The sequence below is a fragment of the Pleurodeles waltl genome, chromosome 7 (genome assembly GCF_031143425.1).
Source record: "Pleurodeles waltl isolate 20211129_DDA chromosome 7, aPleWal1.hap1.20221129, whole genome shotgun sequence".
Lineage (NCBI taxonomy): Eukaryota > Metazoa > Chordata > Amphibia > Caudata > Salamandridae > Pleurodeles > Pleurodeles waltl.
Window position 1 is genome coordinate 1,300,679,390 of NC_090446.1, and position 13,986 is coordinate 1,300,693,375.

General features: G+C 42.2%; 1 protein-coding gene across 7 annotated transcripts in view; it reads left to right on the top strand.

Moving 5' to 3' along the window:
- Positions 1 to 13,986, top strand: part of LOC138246211 (myosin-10-like) — a 491,460-nt gene that overhangs the window by 357,589 nt on the left and 119,885 nt on the right. For all 7 annotated transcript variants that reach the window (XM_069200598.1, XM_069200595.1, XM_069200596.1 and 4 more), the window contains 7 exons: positions 150 to 310; positions 1,065 to 1,173; positions 1,798 to 1,929; positions 4,668 to 4,874; positions 6,075 to 6,212; positions 7,448 to 7,571; positions 11,379 to 11,550. In XM_069200598.1, coding sequence (XP_069056699.1) covers positions 150 to 310; positions 1,065 to 1,173; positions 1,798 to 1,929; positions 4,668 to 4,874; positions 6,075 to 6,212; positions 7,448 to 7,571; positions 11,379 to 11,550 — 1,043 coding nt within the window. The remainder of the gene's footprint in view (positions 1 to 149; positions 311 to 1,064; positions 1,174 to 1,797; positions 1,930 to 4,667; positions 4,875 to 6,074; positions 6,213 to 7,447; positions 7,572 to 11,378; positions 11,551 to 13,986) is intronic.

Here is a 13,986-nt window from a genome sequence, read left to right on the forward strand (position 1 = left end):
GTCAAATTATTATGTTGATCGTCAAGTTTGTCTGCAAATCTTTAGGTGATATTTTGGTTAATGTATAACTAAAAATAGTTTGGATGATTGCTTAAGCACATTGTACTTTGCATCTATTAAGCAGTTTGCTTCTGTTGCCATCTTTGCAGATCAAAGCTCTGGAGTTGGATCCTAACCTGTACAGGATTGGACAGAGTAAAATATTCTTCCGGGCCGGAGTACTGGCACACCTGGAAGAGGAACGAGATCTGAAGATCACAGATATCATTGTACTATTTCAGGCAGCAGCCAGGGGATATCTTGCCAGGAAGTAAGCATACTAATCCCTCAATAGCTCAACTGCCTTGAACTTTTCCAATTGATGTAGGTTCCCTGGTTTACCTATGATTTAACCCTGCAGAACTTGGGTGTGACTTTCAGAGGTGGTACCTTGTGAAGGTAATGCTCACAGCTATTTGGGAGGCAGGTTCTCCTAGAAACAACTGTAAGACTAGCATGCTCTCAAAGTGGTGGATTGTTATGCAACTTGAGCTTTGAATGAGAAGAGACAGAGTATGTTGGTGGGCAGTTAAAAGTTGGAAAACATGTCTTGGCTCCTCTTAATTAAGACCCTGAGACAGAGTGGCTCTGGGTCTTAATTGGGTCAGCCTCATCAAGAAAAAGATTAGCACATGAATTTCACACTGATGGGTAGCATTCCTGAATCCAAAGGTCATGGAAGGCAAAATGTGACTTGATCCTTTTTTGTGTATCTGACCAGAGGGGAAAGCACTATGGTGCTAAGGATGAAAGAACAGTACCCCTCAGAGCACAATAGGTTTAGGCAAGTGTAAGTTCCTTGAAATAGGAACGGCTGTACAGCCCCATGGCCAGTCTGTCAAGCAGTCTCTCCGTTTCTTAGATGCGTTTCAAAATGGTTTCCATTGAGACGGCACACTTGGGATCTCTGCAGTCAGCTGTGTGCCATAGGTAATGGGACTGTTGGCACATATTTGGATCTAGTTTCTGTCCTTTAATAAAGTAACATCCAGTTGTTTAGATGCTCTTGCTCTTTACTTTTCTAGGGCTTTCCAGAAAAAACAGCAGCAGATGAGTGCCCTGAAGGTGATGCAGCGCAACTGTGCCGCATATCTCAAGCTGAGGCACTGGCAGTGGTGGCGGCTCTTCACAAAGGTACCCGTCTGGATGTGCACTTTGCCTTTGTATTGTGGTTCAGCTAATAAATACATTGTATTAATGCAAGCAGACCAGGCCTAAATTCACAGCATTGCTTGGTGCCAGAGAAACAAGTGATGCTGTTGGAGATTGAATTTAAAATACATTGCTTGATAGAGCAACTCTGACTCGAGAGTTATAAAATTGCCTTGTGTTAAACTGTACCCAAAGTCCATATCCACTGAGACTGAATCAGAAACGTACTACTAAGATAGGGAGAGAAATATTCTGCCTGGATGCATGGGTATATTCATCTGTTTGGGCATGTACAGAAAATCTCACCTGCGGGAAGAAGGCTACAAATGTGGATCGGGACATCATTGTTTGAAACAGAAACCTTTCGTGCTCACTATAATTGCACAGAATGTTGGGTTCCATTATGTTGTGGGTGACATAGTGTAGATCTCCTCATTCCTAAGGTCATTTTTGAGGAGGCCATCGTTTAAGTTTTGAAACATTGGTTTCATTTACCTATTTCTGGCTTTAAATGAAGTTGTGAGATACTAAGCTCCTTTTCTACTTTGTGTTATGTGCCACATTTAAAGCCTTTGTGATAAAACTAATGCCATCTCTTTGTCTCAGGTAAAGCCACTGCTCCAGGTGACCCGCCAGGATGAGGTGATGCAAACAAAGGTGGTGGAGCTGCAGAAAGTGAAAGAGAGCCACATGAAGACCGAGATGGATTTAAAGGAAATGCAAAACAAGTACCAGCAGGTACTGGACACATGAACCATTTAGAATTTCTGATTGACCTTGCTTTAGATCAATGGTTCCCAATCTTTTGATGTTATGTGTGTGTGTGTGTTGGCCCCCACTTTATCAGTACTGAAACCTGGGACCCCCATTGAATCATTATTGGAATCTGGAGGCCACCTACTGAGTCATTACTGAAAGCCGGGGACCTAATCTGTTAATATTTAAATTTCTAAGGAGTCGCGGATCCCCTGAGGAGGCTTTTCAGACCCCCAGGGTCCCCGGACCACAGGTTGGGAACCACTGTTTTAGATCATGAGCATATGTGAATTTTATAGGTTAGTCTGGCTGTTCCAGTTTCTCAGTTACATCCTCAGAGGTGAGCGTGGTTGTCTCAGTAATTTGTTGAATATTGGCACATTGTTATTGCACATTTCTCCATCTTTTGAAGTATAGTTTCTTACTTACACCTCTATGGTTAGCTGTATTCAGTTTCTTTTAGCTGTTCTGGATATTGTTCTTAGATGCCAATGTTCTGTTACAGTTTATGCCCCTTGTTGTAGTCTGTTGATATCTTGCAGTCTCCAGTGACCGAAAAGCAGCAGCATGAACTGTACGAGGCCTGCCATGTCTAGTTACAACAGGATTGTGTAGGATGTTGAACTGTATTTAGAGGTAATGTGAGCACGAAGACCAGCCATTCCAGTACGCTGGAGTGTAAAGGCAGAAGTGACAATGGGCAGTACTTGGACGGAGCAGTAAAGTTGGCAATTCTTCTTTTGGAGAAGATGTAGAAGAGCTACAGATTTGAAACAAGTAGGACAGGTGCCAGAGATGGAGGTGAATATTAGAACTAGAGGTGTCATGATCTCACATCAGTATGGTTCTGATAGAGCACAAGACAGACTGGCAGCATTTGTAACTGTATTGAGTTCACTGAGGGATGATGTGATACAATGTAAGAATAAAGATGGGTGTCTTCTTTGTTTAGTAGTAGCGTGCAAGTGGCACAGATAGCCTAGTCAAGGTGTTTCCTATATTGGTGACGTTTGAAGATACATATGTAGCTGATAATGAAAGATCACTGATAGGTGAGCATGGTGGGAAGAGAAGGCTACTTATGATGCATGTAAGCTGCGATGGAGCTGGCTGCAGTGAACTGATGAGGATTTTAAAAGTTTGAGGTTTAGCTTGTGAAAGATGCATGATAGTGCTCCAGGGCTCATTTCTAATGCGCGTGGGTTGTGGTTGTGCTTGTTGTTGAGCTGCTTGTGATGAGGTGCTCTAATTTTACTTTTGATTTCGGAGGGTTGCGATGGTGAGGAAATGAAACAATGGTACATAGTAGGTAGTGTGAGATAATTGTTGGGGTGTATCCTTGAAAAGATCACAAGATGTGGTGTTTTGGAATGGAGTGTGGTCACTATGTATTTGGTTCAGGAAAGGATGGAGAGAGTCTGTGGATTGTTTTCTCCAGGAGATGGGGCTTTCGGGCAGCAGTACAGGGGGATATTAACTACCATGCATATAACATCTGGGTTAGATGGAAATGGGTTGCTTGTGGGCTTAGAGTAGAATAGTGTATCGGATGTACCTGTAAGGTCAAAGACGGAGAAAAGCTCATTAAACAAGTGGCCAACCAGGTGAAGTCCATAGACCTGATCAGCATGTTGGTTCTAAATTTTTGCTGTGCCTAATGTGCCGTGATATAGAATGGGTATGGACGGCAAGATGGCATTAGAATAGTGGTGATTACATGTGATTAATTTAAAAGGATACCTATTCTTCTGTGCACTTGGGGAGTGAGTGAGAAAATGTGTCATGGTCAATGAGGAGCGCTGGCGGTGTTGCTGAATATTTGGCATGAGTTCATGCCTCTGAGATGGTGATGAATTGTAGTCATGGGTCTATGAGTCGAAGTGGTCTGTGATGAAAACTTATTTGTTGCAAACAAAAACGTCCTTCCAGAGGTGAAATGAGATAGATCATTGGATGTGTTACATGAGAAATCAGTTATGGGTTCTATTTCGAGAGAGGAAGGAGCCAGGGGAGGAAGAGGGGAAGGTTAATTTTTTGTTTATTTTGAAGCAATGTTTTTGCAGGTGGAGATGTGAGGTAAAAAGGACTCATCTACCTCCCAAGATTGAACCCACAACATACCTCTGACTTCTCACATCACACCTTAATTCATCTCCCGGTCTCATTCTGCCTATGCAAATTCTGCCCAATTTTGAACAAATCATCTTTCATAAGACTACTTCACCTATCACAACCCTCTCAAGATTAGGTCTTCATTTTTGTGTCTTCTTTGCAGTCCTTATCCAACCTCAACTCTTGTGAAGTCACATAGAATTCATTATCACCCACCTCTCTTACAAGCATTTGCCTTCCCAGTAGTAGTATTCAGTTCCCTGTTTGTCTTCATGTGAACTTGTGGAACTCTCTAGAATTGTATTCCTCTCTAATAGTATTCTGAATTTATTATTTCTCACTGTTACTACAATTGTTTTTTTTTTTGGTGGTTACCTTAAGTGTATTCTGAAAACGTATTATTCAGCCCGCCTCTTAGATATGTTCAAGAATAGAATTTTAATGTCTATCTACTTTGGCCATCATACATAGTGTTGGTACGTAACAACATGCATGAAAAGTATATTAAAAAGGTTTACATGAGGTTTCAGCCATGTTTAGCAACTGGTTCATATTGGCACCTAATGTTAAAAGCATTACTAATAAATATGTGTGAATTGCTTTTAAAGCTAGTAGAGGAGAAGTCTATCCTGGCAGAGCAACTGCAGGCTGAGACAGAGCTGTTTGCTGAGGCAGAGGAGATGCGGGCACGACTCGCTACCAAGAAGCAGGAGCTGGAAGACATCTTGCATGAGCTAGAATCACGAGTAGAGGAAGAAGAGGAGCGCAACCAGCAGTTCCAGAATGAGAAGCGGAAAATGCAGCAGCATATGCAGGTGGGGCAGTCTTCCATGGCTAATCCATTGAGCTGTGACAGACATGTTGGGGAGTCTTTCTGCAGGACTCAATGTGCAGTATGTGTAGGTCGATGACTTATTGGTGCCTAACTGGAACTGCGGTAGCTGCAGCGGCAACATCCTCTTGCCTCACTTTGTGGCTGTGGCACCCTCCTGTACTTTTTGGGCAGCAACATTACAGTTAGACAAGAAACGAATGACTCACTTCTCCGTTTCAAGTAGAAGTGAAATGCTCTGATCTCCCTCACTCTACGACCTGCAGGAAGGAAAAAGTGGGGGAGCCTTCCTGCTTCGCTTTGTTCATATGTAAGAGTCTTTCCTGCCTCATTCATGGTGGGATAGGTATTTTTTAAAAAGTCTGACCTTCTCCTTGGGGTGCAGCATGTGCATGTGAAAGACTCCTTTCTGCCTCACTTAGTGGGCTGTTGGAGCCATATGTGGGCTGCAACTCTGGCTTAACACAGGCAAAGTTCAGAGGTCCCTCCATTTCAATAAAGGAGATTCATCAGATACATGTGAGAAGATTTTTGCTTCATTTTCTTGGTTGGGATAGATGCTCCTTTTTTCACAATTAAGGTTGGGAGCAGAGGAACTTTCAGGGGAGATTTGCCAGACTAGGCAAAGTTAATTTTCAAGTCAAGAAGGGCTGCAGACCTGCCAGTGATCTTAAATTGAGCCACATCTCTCATTTGGTTGACAGACGCGTAATTGATGAAATGTGACTAGCAGAGAGCAAAGCAACAAATAAGAGCATGAAAAGCCATCAATGCAAAAAAACACTACATAAAGTGAGACCTCTAGCATAATTCTATAGATATCAGTGTGCCTTGATGTTCTGGCTGTCCCTGAGCGGATGCTCAAAGTCAGCATTCGAGAGAACACAGATATTTTCCATCTTAACATGTCCCTAATGCCAAACTATTTTTTTTTTTTTGTAGAAATCATTAAATTGATACAGAGACTTAATTTGCCAGCATTCACCTGAGTGTTAATAGAATCGAGATTAGTGCTTCCATTTACCAGAATCCATCTTTGGGCTGGGGGTTTGCCAGTCAGTGAAATTTGCAAGTTGACCGACCTACACCTCACCACTGGGTCACTTGCAAAGATTCTACCATATTATGTGTCGCTGAGCATGAGCATACTTTTATTGATGTTAAATGTTTGTTCTCTCTCCAGGATCTAGAAGAACAACTGGAGGAGGAGGAAGCAGCTAGACAGAAGCTCCAGCTGGAGCGAGTGTCGACTGAAGGGAAGCTGAAGAAGATGGAAGAGGTGATCCTTCTGCTGGAGGATCAGAACTCCAAACTCAGCAAGGTGAGACTGTTAGCTAGTCCTGTGATGTGGGGTGGGTACATATGCACTCACTGTTTAATTGTTGGAGATTGAGCAATGAGCTCAATTCAGTGAATGATTTTGGGGGTCATTCCAATCGCCCGCCCAGCGGAAACCGCCAATTGGCCGCTCCGCGGTCAAAAGACCGCGGAGTCCATTCAGACTTTCCCGCTGGGCCGGCAGGCGCCCGCCAAGGGAGCGCCCGCTGGCCCAGCAGGAAAGGCCCTGCAACACAGAAGCCGGCTCCGAATGGAGCCGGCGGTGTTGCAGGGGTGCGACGGGTGCAGTTGCACTCGTCGCGATTTTCACTGTCTGCTATGCCCCTGCACTGCCCATGCCAGTGGCCAGAAACAGGCTGGCGGGAAGGGGGTCGGAATCCCCATGGCGGCGCTGCTTGCAGTGCTGCCATGGAGGATTCTCCCAGCCGGGGCTAATCCGGCGGGAAACCGCCGGACCCGGCTGGGCGACCGCGGCTTTACAGCCGCGGTCGGAATTCCACATGAAGCACCGCCAGCCTGTTGCCGGTGCTTCCGTGGACAGCCACCCTGGCGGTCTATGACCGCCAGGGTTGGAATGAGGCCCTTTGTGTCTAATGTAAAATCATGTGCAATGTAAAATTGTTACTGTTGTCTGATTGGGCAGTATCTGATTGGTATAGGAATGCACAAAGAGGACTAACTGTTATATTATTGGGCAATGAGGTTCTAATCAGATTGGGATTGGTTAGTGAGGTCTGATTGGCATGCGACTGGGCAGGGAGTTCTAAATAGCGAGGTACTGGAGATTGGGGTCTAAGCAGCATAATTAGACCTAACCAGTAAGGGATTAGGCAAAGAGGTATAGGCACCATGAAATTGCACAGTGGGATCTAGCAACCATATAATTGGGCAGATATGGCTAACAAGATTTGCATTTGCAATTCAAGATTTGCTAGTTTAGTATTGAATACACTAGGCCACAGGTCAGAGGTTTAGTCCGTGCTATGTCATGCTTGACTAAAACGTGACCGACTCCTCAGCTCTCTCAGCATTTTAGATTCTCTAGTTTGCCAGTAAATCTCCTGAATTTATTTAGCGAAGTTGGCCTTTGAATGTAATTGTTGTAACAGTCGGAAAAATAATCTGCAAAGCCAGCTGTTCATACTTTGAGTTTTAAGATGTGGGTAAGATTTACATTTTGCCTTTAATTTCCCCTGCCTTTTTTTTCCTTGTGCACAGGAGAAGAAGTTGATGGAAGACCGTGTTTCTGACTTCACTTCCCAGATGACTGAGGAAGAGGAGAAGGTGAAGAGTCTCAACAAACTCCGCAACAAGTATGAAGCTGTCATTGCAGATATGGAAGGTGAGGCCAGCTCCTTCAGAGGTCCACCCAGTCTGTGAGGTTGTGTGGATGGGTGCTGCACATCATATAGAAGTGCTCGTTTGCTGAAATGATGCAGCTTAGTCTGCTAGGAGGGTGCTGGGATGGTAGAGTGATGTGCATGAAACTACTTGTGCTAAGTTAGCCATGGCCTAGAAGCTAGATTCAGATATGGTCTTGAAGTTACGTTGTTGATTGAGCCAGGGCACCAGAAATGTGTTCCCATGTTAGTTCAAGTTTATCACCATTTTCGTCGTTATGGTCTTTGGTGTGCAGAAAAGGCAAAAGGAAAACTGTGTTGAAATATAAACAGAAAACTATAATTAATATAATGGAAATTGAGAATACAGACTAAAAAGGAAAAATTAAAAACGACTCCTGGGGGAATTGGTATAGATCAAAAGAATGAGATAATTTACAGGTGGCGGAGATTGATAACACCAATAGGCTACTTTTGGATAATAGTAAACATTGACAACTCCATCTTCACATTCACATGTATGTTACAGAATCTTATCTTACGTAGAACATGGGGAAGATAGTTAGATTTTCCTTGTTGGAAAAACAAGCAGAAAATTATAGATAGGCCACTTCTTGTGTCTCCACCTGATGCAATAACCAGGATTTTTTGGGAACAGGTTTGGGGGGGTTCTCTTCATCTTTGAAGGAGACTTAAATATCCAGGCCTTCATCTTCGAGAATACAGTCAGAAGACTGGCCCAAGTCCCTCTCACAAACCTCAGGTCTACAGTCCTCACATGTCTACACTAGACTTTATTCTCTTGACTTGCCAAACATTTATTTTTGAGAGGACATTCTCCAAGAGCCTTACTTTTTTGCCACTAATTGATGGCATTAATGATTTTTTTTTCTAAACGAAGGACCCTCTAAGGGAAGATTTTAGTTTTTTTAATTATCTGATCTTCGGCCCCGATTTTAGTTTTTATGGCCTTTCCATTCAGAGGGAAACATTGATTGAGCGACTGACATTTTAGCTAAGCATCTGGATGGTCCTCTCAAAGAGCATATCAGTCCTGGAAAGGTTGTACACCATCCAGTACCAACAATAGACTGGACACTGGACTTTACTATAGTTTCTGGCCAGTGTGGATGAAGGGGAGGCACTTTGTCTCTTGGAAAGTGGACTGAGTTCATTTTGGCCGAGTAGTGGTTGTCTTTGTCACTTAGTGCGGTGACTTGCCAACAAATTGGTGCTTCGTAATATCGTGAGATATGTCAAACTTGATTCCACTTCATTCTGCAAGTCATTCCCTCATGCACTTAAAGTATTATTTGTTTGGGATTCAGAGGTCAAGCTCATAGACACTCTTTTTTTCAAAAGAGTGTGGGCATCGGTTTGAAACAGAGAATGAATGTTGTAATTTTTTTAGCTGCTATTTCTCCTATGTCTTCACTATCTGCCTCCAAGCTTCTTCTCTTTTGCTTCTTCTGTATAAGCTATCTTGAATCTGATTATTAGGTAAAGTGGGTGTGCAAGCTCCGGTTTGATACTTAGGTGGAAGGGGGAGTCTGGGGTCGTGGGGGGCAGCCTCTGCTCGTAGAGGCACCTGTATGAAGTCTGTAGTGGGCAGGGCAGTGAGTGAATGTTTTTCTTATGACCCTGTAGTGTAATACATGCTTTAAAAAACATGCCCTGGGGTGGTGAGCTGTTTTCCGGCGGCATTTGAGTCTTTACCGTCTCCCCACCCACCAATATAAGAATGGCTTATGTCGGTGAAGCAGCAAGCCATTGTCCGACATATTAGATGGGAAAATAGGTCTAAAGGAAGCCACTATAAACGTAATACTCTTGGCTATGGGGTTTGGTCCCTTCCCGCAGGGTGTGACAGAGACAGCATGCACTAACCTCTGTGGGGATACCTTCATCTGACTGATATTTTAAAAGTGAATAAAACTCGCACTGCCTTACTGGGTGGGGTAGGGTTAGCAACTGCAGTTTGGCTATACTATACTAAATATTGCAATAATCTGAAATCATCATACAAAAAAGATATTTCTTTCCTGGAGAAACCTGGAGCCTAGTTTCCACCAGGAATTGCCGTTGTATCAAATACATCTATGACCTATTTTCAGTTAACAGTGCTGACTGCTTTAAAATTCTTGTAAACGTTTACAGTAAAACATTTCTCCTGCTCATTCAAATATCGAAAAGTAACTTTATACCTCTTTAACAACTTAACATTGTCTTCTACGTAATCCTGTTTCTGAAAACTATATGCTTTTCATAAATTATCTTATTGCTTATTTTAGTTAGAATTAGAAAAATTTACATAGCAGTATAGAAAAATGCCAACATAGTGAGAAACGGTCATTTTGAAAGCTGCAATTTCATGGAATTACCAAGGTTTCAGGTATGTGGAATCTTGTTGCAGGAAAACATCCCTTGATCTTATTGCTGTTGTCAAATAAGCTGGGTTGCAACCTAGTTAGGGTTCTTGATGGCCTAGGATGGTTCTGTGACAAGAAGTTTACAAAATTGTAATGGTTTTGTCTAAAGATACATTACAACGTGTAGTTTCCACATGGTTGTAGTTTATATGTATATTATTGCTTCATAAATGTTTCCATCTTACACTTATAAATTCTGCAGTGTTTGATGTATATCCAGATATGTATGTAATTGACATACATTCTTTATTTATTCCTAGTTTCCTAACTATACTTGTGGACAATGCATGCATTGTTCAGATAGTCTTGTGTTGGATTAGGGTAATTGATGTTTTCCTATATGATGTATTAACATTTTTCTCCTATCTCATCGTTTTTTTACCATATTTCCCATTTTTATGCACACAAGCACGTAAGAGCGCACACATCCGTTTTCCCACATTTAGCACACCACCTTTGCAAAGTGTAAGTTGGCAAGTTAATGTTATGACTTCAGTCTTTTATGGGGTCAGTATTATAAGAGCACGGAAAACACTTACTTCGTAAGTTCAACTTTGTAGAAGCCAAATAAGTTACAGTTTGACTTTGTTAAAGCTTTCCTCTCCAATGTAGGAGAAAGACTGCCCATCATCTAGACAGCACCAAGCTCCCTTGCAGTCCCTAAGCAGGAACTTTTATGTCAGAATCAAGACATGGGAACCAGAAGTGTTCATGCAGGTTTTTAAAGAAAACCACCACTTTTATGCTTCAGATTTCCCCAAAATAAACTTGGAAAGACATAGTTATGCAAAGATAACATTACTTTGAACATCACTTGCTCAGCCATAGACCTTCATTTATCGAATATGTTCCGCACCCGCATATGCATTTCACCATTTTTTAGGGTTATCTTTAGCATGTAGTTGATGTGGTTTATGGTTATTAACAAGTAAGTATTGGATACTTCCAGCCTCTATCATAGTCTGTAACTGAATCTCTAATGTCTACCAACCTTCCTCCCTCTCCCGACACTAATACAACATTTGTCCTTTCCTTTACATAGGCCAGGGGTAACTGAATTGATTCACACTGGAATTACTCAAATTTTCTGGTGCTTCGAAGGTCAAGATAATTGCAAATTATTCTGTTGTTCGGTGTGGTTTGATATCTAAATCTGAGATTTCACGCTAGTATGTAACAGGAGCGTGTGTTTTGTTACGTTTTCTCTTGCAGAGGTAGATAAAGTAGTTGACCCTCTAGTTACATTTGAAGTGGTTTAACATATAAGTGACTTGATTTGTGGGGCCTGTCAGATCCCTGCAAGAGATGTAAGGGGTACGACGAACACGTATTAAAATGCTTTGCTTCAAAATGGCCTCAGACTCTTACCTGCTGTTTCAGACCGCCTGAAGAAAGAAGAGAAGAGCCGTCAGGAGATGGAGAAGGTGAAGCGTAAGTTGGATGGCGAGACCACTGACTTGCAGGACCAGCTCCTTGAGCTGCAGCAGCAGATTGAGGAGCTGAAGCAGCTTCTGGCCCGCAAGGAGGAGGAGCTGCAGGCAGCACTGGCCAGGTGAGACTCTCTGTAGGGAAACTGATGCCGTTATCTCCTCGGGCCAGTCTAGAAATCAAAACATTTCTGGCTATGGTGAGCCATCCAGCCAGATGCTACAGGAAGCCACCAGTAGAATTGGGTCTTGGCAGTCCATCCAGCTCTGAAGGCGGCATCTTAGCGTGATGGTTGCCAACATCTGGCAACAGTGTCCCCTTTAAGTGACCTAAGATGCTAATGTTTTGTGTGCCGAAGAGGAGTTCTGTTTGACAACATGGCAATGCATGCTAAGAGTTTGAATAGGTGGGGCCAACCTGAAGTCTACTCAGCCCCATGGCAGCTTCAATAGCTTAGGAAATATGCTGATTCAATAGTTTTTGTGTGATCCCCTTCTATAAGTTTTGGTGACAAACCAAGAGTGTATGACGACTGCACACTTAAAAGTCACAGTGCAACTAACATACTTTTCAGATTGTTGAACTTGCTTATTCCGACTCTATAACACAGACACAATATGACAGCGATCATGACACTAACCATTACAGGTGGCCAAGCAAACAAATAGCTTAATTCAGAAAATATAAACAAACGTTCAGCAGTCACTTCTATTAAGAAATCAAGATGGTACTCAAATTAGTGAGTTCTCAATTAGTCCTCTTAAAATGGAGCCCTTTATCGTGGCCGAGGGGTGCAAACAATCTCCATAAATATTGCAATTGTGTAAAAGGCTGTTTTCACATGTATTACGTTAATAGCAGCAGAATCCCTGAATACTGGCCATTACAAGGTATGTCATTCTTTGATGTGTATAGGCAAAATACTCTGAATTGAAATACAAATGTATATAGTGCTAAAACCTCAAAAAGGGTGACTATAAGTGCTAGTAATAGATCAAGCCAGAAATCTTAGATAATATTTATATTTTTAAAGCTTTGCAAACCAGAGAGAGATGCTGGATATGCCTCATCCCCTGTGGTAGGAAGTTCCATAGGGACCTAACCATGGTTGGAAAAGATTTACCATCTGCCTTTTTCCTGATGGTTTTGGAGGCTCTGGTGAACATTCTCCATTAGACCTTAACACCCTGTTAGGACAGCGTAAACAAAAATCTTGTTTCATATATTAAGGGACAATGCCAAATAGAATTTTGTGTGTCCTCATTAATACTTTTTACTTTATCCGGGATGTTAGAGGAAGACTGCGAAGGTTGTGCCGGGTTTTTATGACATGCACACTCTTGGGCTTCTGCAAAATTTTGCACTGTCTGTAACTTTCTCACATTGGTTTTAGATGTACTTTCTAAGAAAGCGTTCCAAAAAATGATTTTAGTGGCAGTAATTGCACATGTAATTATTACATGATAGTTTCAGGTGGTAATTCGAGGAAGGTATAATCTGATTAACTTGACAGCCCATTAACAGCCATTTAGTGAAAGTTAACCTCATTTGAGCCTACCTGTTACCGTTTTTCAGCCAAGCGTTAGTACTAGATGTAGAAATTCAGGTTTGGAAGCATGTAAACTTAACCTGCTCTCAATTATCCATTCCTTAATAAATCAAATACTCCTTCGCCTCTCTGTCTATCCACATAAGGATGCATAAAAAGCTTAAACACAACTTGTGCATCATCAGCATATCTAGGAACACGGATCCCCCACAGTAAAAAGCTGCTGGTGTAATCTTTGGCTAGAAATGTTAATAAAAAGTGGAGACAAACAGCTGTTCTGTGAGAACCCAGAGCGTACTATTACTTGGCCAGTTAATTGCTGGCTTATTACTCAAGCTTTTTTTCTGTAGGAGAAAGAATTTGAGCCATTTCAGAGAGGTCCATCCCATCCCTGCAACTACACTCAACCTCTCCATCAGTTTGGGAAGGTCAAGGGTGTCGAAGACTGCTGAGAGATACAACAGCATCATAAGTGCTGGGTACACTGAGTGTCCAATCTTACATATGGCAGGCTAAATGTCATTCAAAGCTGTTTCAGCACCTTGATGTGGCCATAAGCACAGCTGTCTGTCTCCACTGAAGTAGCTGGCCCCCACGTGTTACTGAAGCTGTATTGTAGCTGTCTTCCCCAAGATCTTAAGAAGCTAGAGAATGTTAGAAATCAGACAGTAATTAGAATGGTCAACAACCTCCAAGCTGTTTGACATTAGAAGTGGTGTGACCACTACCTTCTTTTGGTGTAGTCAGAATATTGCCTTTTCAAATATAAGGGTTCACTGTATCCTGAATATATGGCACTCCTTAATTATTCTAGGGGACGTTGATCCTGTGGATAGTTGGTCCACTGTGTAGATTTAATTAGTGATGCAATTACATCTTAGAGACAAAACTCTGAAATTAAAAATGGGAGAGGCAGTTACAAATGATAAATTCAGCCCTGGTTTAACATTACAAGAGACTTTTTGAACGGATGAGTTAAATGTTGTCTTGGGAATGAGCCTGAACATTGTT